Genomic DNA, 3,282 nt, shown 5'->3' on the forward strand with positions numbered 1-3,282 from the left:
GGTGAGCAGGTGAACGGGTGAACAGGTGAACGGGTGAACAGGTCAGCAGGTGAACAGGTGAACAGGTGAGCAGGTGAAAAGGTGAGCGGCACACCTCAGGCATCTCGGTCAGGAAGGGGATGTCCATCTTCTCGCACTGCGTGCTCAGACCCTGGAACAGAGTTTTGTTCGGCCTCTTGGGGTACAGGATGGACGGCTCGTAGCCCTGAATCAGGAGAACCTGAGAGTTAGTTGGTTCTTCAGGTGTCTGAGAACCGATCCACAGTTCTCCAGATGTTCTGACGGTCTTTAGATCAGTTTGAAACCTTTCAAAGAACTTCAGGAAGTTTAAAAACAAACGAATCATTTTAAACTGAAAAGTAGGAAGAACATCTGACAGAACCCAGCTGAGGCGGGTCAGAACCAGAATCGTTGACTTCACTCACAAACAGTTTGAGGTGCCGAGCGCAGACCAGCCCGTCGCCGCCGTTGTTCCCCGGGCCGCAGATCACCAGCAGAGACGGTCTGGGCTTCAGCAGGGACGGGATGGGATACGCCTGCAGGAGGACAACAAACAAACAAACAAACAAACAAACACTCAGAGCTCAGAATCTGACCCCCAATCAGTTTTAGATTTTATGAAGTTCTGCTCCAAACCTGCCGGAGAGGCGAAACTAAAACATCAATCTGTTTATTTATTTCCTCCTCCAGGCTTTCTGACACTCTGATAGCTTCAACATCAACCTGTTTCTGATTTGTTGTTTCATCTAAAACCAGCAGGGTCCAGTCCTGGTCCAGGTCCTGGTCCTGGTCCTGGTCCTGGTCCAGTGCTGACTCTCCTGATCTGAGTGACTGAGTGATGAACAGACTGCTGCAGAGCCTGAAGAGTAGAGAAACATCTAAACCCTGCAGGATGGTGGCCCTCCAGGGACCAGACTGGGACCAGGACCAGGACCAGGACCAGGACCAGGACTAGGACTGGACACCACTGTTGAGGAGCAACAATGAGTTTCTCCTCAGCAGTGGTGTCCAGTTCTAGTCCTGGTCCTGGTCCCGAGACTGTTGTCCTCCTGGCTCTCGGCGGGTGACGATGTAAACGGGGGAGGCTGACCCGGGTGACGGCGGTGGCACAGCTGAGTCCAGCCAGCTCCATCAGCTGATCCACACTGAAGCCGAACTCGCTGAAGAGCTCCTGGTCGATGTTCTGCGCCTCCTCCTGCCTGTGAGGAGCGAGGAGGTCAGCTCAGCTCCTCCCAGACCGCCTTCATCATCAGAACAGAGCGAAGATCTCACCCGAGGTACTTCATGGTCTGGGCCATCGTAGACGCCGCTCTGCTGCTGAGACGCTGCTTCTCCTGGAGGTCAGCTGCGGAGGACAGCGAACACGTCCCCGTCCCTGTCCCCGTCCACGTCCCCGTCTGAGCGACAGCTGCGGCGGCTCGCGACGTCACCAGGAAACCGACCCCCAGCAGAGCCCGAAGGGTCAACATCAGCCGAAACCGAGTCCTGAGACGGAAGAAGGAGAAGAAACTAAATATTTTAGGCAAAATAAATAAAAAAAATATTTTAAGAAATAAATGAAGCTGAATAAAAAAAACTAATGGAACAGAAAGATGTTTAGATTAACTCTCAAAAAATTTTATCTTTATTTATAAATTTAATATTTTACTGTAAAATGTTAAAAAGTTCAACTGAAGCTGAAATTAAAAGTTTTAGCAAAATAAAGCTCCGTTCTGATATATTTGATTCTGCTTCTCACATCTAGTTTTAAACAACATTTGTTTTTGTTTTCAAAGTTTAAATCTTTGTTTACAGCTAAAGCTGTTAGCATTTAGCTGCTGTTTGAGTTCATTCCAGACAAAATTATAAGAAGAACTCACCAAATTATTCAGGTTTAACTTCAGGAGCAGATTTGTCTTTTTTACACAAATAACAGCAGAAAAACGAGCCGCTGAAAGTTTAAAGACGTCAAAATTAGCAGCTAGCAGCTAATTTCGACCGGGAGAACTACTTCCGGGTCAGAACGACGAACCAACCAATGACGTCAATCCAATGTACAAAACAACATAGAGCTGAAATTTCAAAATAAGAGTTTTTCCGGTAACAGACAGAAGCGGTCAAATGGCTGATTGTCCGGGGCTGTAACCTCAGATATTATAACTGAGGAAAAACAGTAAAATCTGTTCAAATTATGGATAAAATGTCTGAAATTTAAAACGTTGCTCATGTAGTCATTGAGTGGCGGCTCAGATGGGAGCTGGGTGAAGAAAAACAAATATAGCTGCTTCAAAATAAGACTGAAATCTTTACCCACCTTTATTCATTACTCAGGTCTGTTCAGGGCTGTAAACCACAATTAAAACGTCATGAAGTTCTGTCAAAAAATGACTAAAAAACTAAAGCTGCACATTGATGGTTAATGTGTCCAACAGGTAAAAGACCGAGGACAGAGGACAGATAGACGGAGGACGACTCGCTGTGAAGAAGAGGGAACAGAAAGAAGAAGAAATGAGAAAATAAACTAAAAATAATTAAAGGATGATCACCAAGCAGATGCTGACGTCAGGTTCATGTTGAGTCATGATTTTATATTTACCGTCCGGTAAAACAGTCATATAAGAAGACAAACACGCTTTCTGAAAAATGTTTAATATATCATCAAAAGTACAAAATATCTTGTATATCTGTAGCAAAGATAACAGACTTTAAATGTTTTAATAAAAAAGCAATAAAAATATAAGCCAGGTTATTCATGAGAGGAAATTATCTCTTAAAGCTTAGTTTCCCGTCAAACTTTGGTTAAAAAAGTCATAAAACAGCTTTTTGTTTCTTCTTATAGGTCAGAATACACAGATAAATCAAGTTTGAACAAAAAGGTTTTAATCAGCATTAAAATCCAAAACAAGTTTATTCAGCATGCATGAATACAAAGATTTACTCTTTATTTACTGATTCTACTTAGAGCAAAAAAAGGCTGAAAGTTTTAAGGTGAAACCCAGAGTTCACATGATGGGACAGCTCTCCATCCTGGATCCAGTCTGAAAAACAGAACCAACAAATCAGTCAGAAAAAAACGAGCTGAAACTGGAATAAACCTTCTGAGAACAGCTGATCCGCTTCAGAGGAACGTTTGGATCAGAAAGAACTGAGGAGCAGCGGGGAACTTTAGAAAGGTTCTGGGGAAAAAGAGTTTTGAGTTGTTGGGAGGTCGACGCCCCCCCCTCTGAAGGTCTACACTCCCCCCCTGAGGTCTACCCCCCCCTCTGAGGTCTACACCCTCCCTGTGGAGGTCTACGCCCCCCC

At 44.5% G+C, this 3,282-nt stretch overlaps 2 protein-coding genes across 6 annotated transcripts in view; both read right to left on the reverse strand.

The window, feature by feature from the left end:
* naxe (NAD(P)HX epimerase) overlaps positions 1-2,007 on the reverse strand; it is a 4,813-nt gene extending 2,806 nt beyond the window's left edge. Inside the window, exons 1-5 of one of the 2 annotated variants that reach the window (XM_017440623.3) lie at positions 1,860-2,007; positions 1,273-1,485; positions 1,091-1,199; positions 426-536; positions 95-205 (exon numbers count right to left, since the gene is read on the reverse strand). In XM_017440623.3, coding sequence (XP_017296112.1) covers positions 95-205; positions 426-536; positions 1,091-1,199; positions 1,273-1,469 — 528 coding nt within the window. In that variant the 5' untranslated portion in view covers positions 1,470-1,485; positions 1,860-2,007. The remainder of the gene's footprint in view (positions 1-94; positions 206-425; positions 537-1,090; positions 1,200-1,272; positions 1,486-1,859) is intronic. The other variant, XM_037975787.1, reaches the window with a different exon arrangement.
* A 602-nt stretch (positions 2,008-2,609) lies between these two features.
* Positions 2,610-3,282, reverse strand: part of LOC108250646 (lamin-A) — a 9,414-nt gene continuing 8,741 nt past the window's right edge. For all 4 annotated transcript variants that reach the window (XM_017440629.2, XM_017440630.3, XM_017440631.3 and 1 more), the window contains exon 14: positions 2,610-3,017. In XM_017440629.2, coding sequence (XP_017296118.1) covers positions 2,982-3,017 — 36 coding nt within the window. In that variant the 3' untranslated portion in view covers positions 2,610-2,981. The remainder of the gene's footprint in view (positions 3,018-3,282) is intronic.

Source organism: Kryptolebias marmoratus, linkage group LG5, assembly GCF_001649575.2.
Source record: "Kryptolebias marmoratus isolate JLee-2015 linkage group LG5, ASM164957v2, whole genome shotgun sequence".
In the NCBI taxonomy this organism is placed as follows: domain Eukaryota; kingdom Metazoa; phylum Chordata; class Actinopteri; order Cyprinodontiformes; family Rivulidae; genus Kryptolebias; species Kryptolebias marmoratus.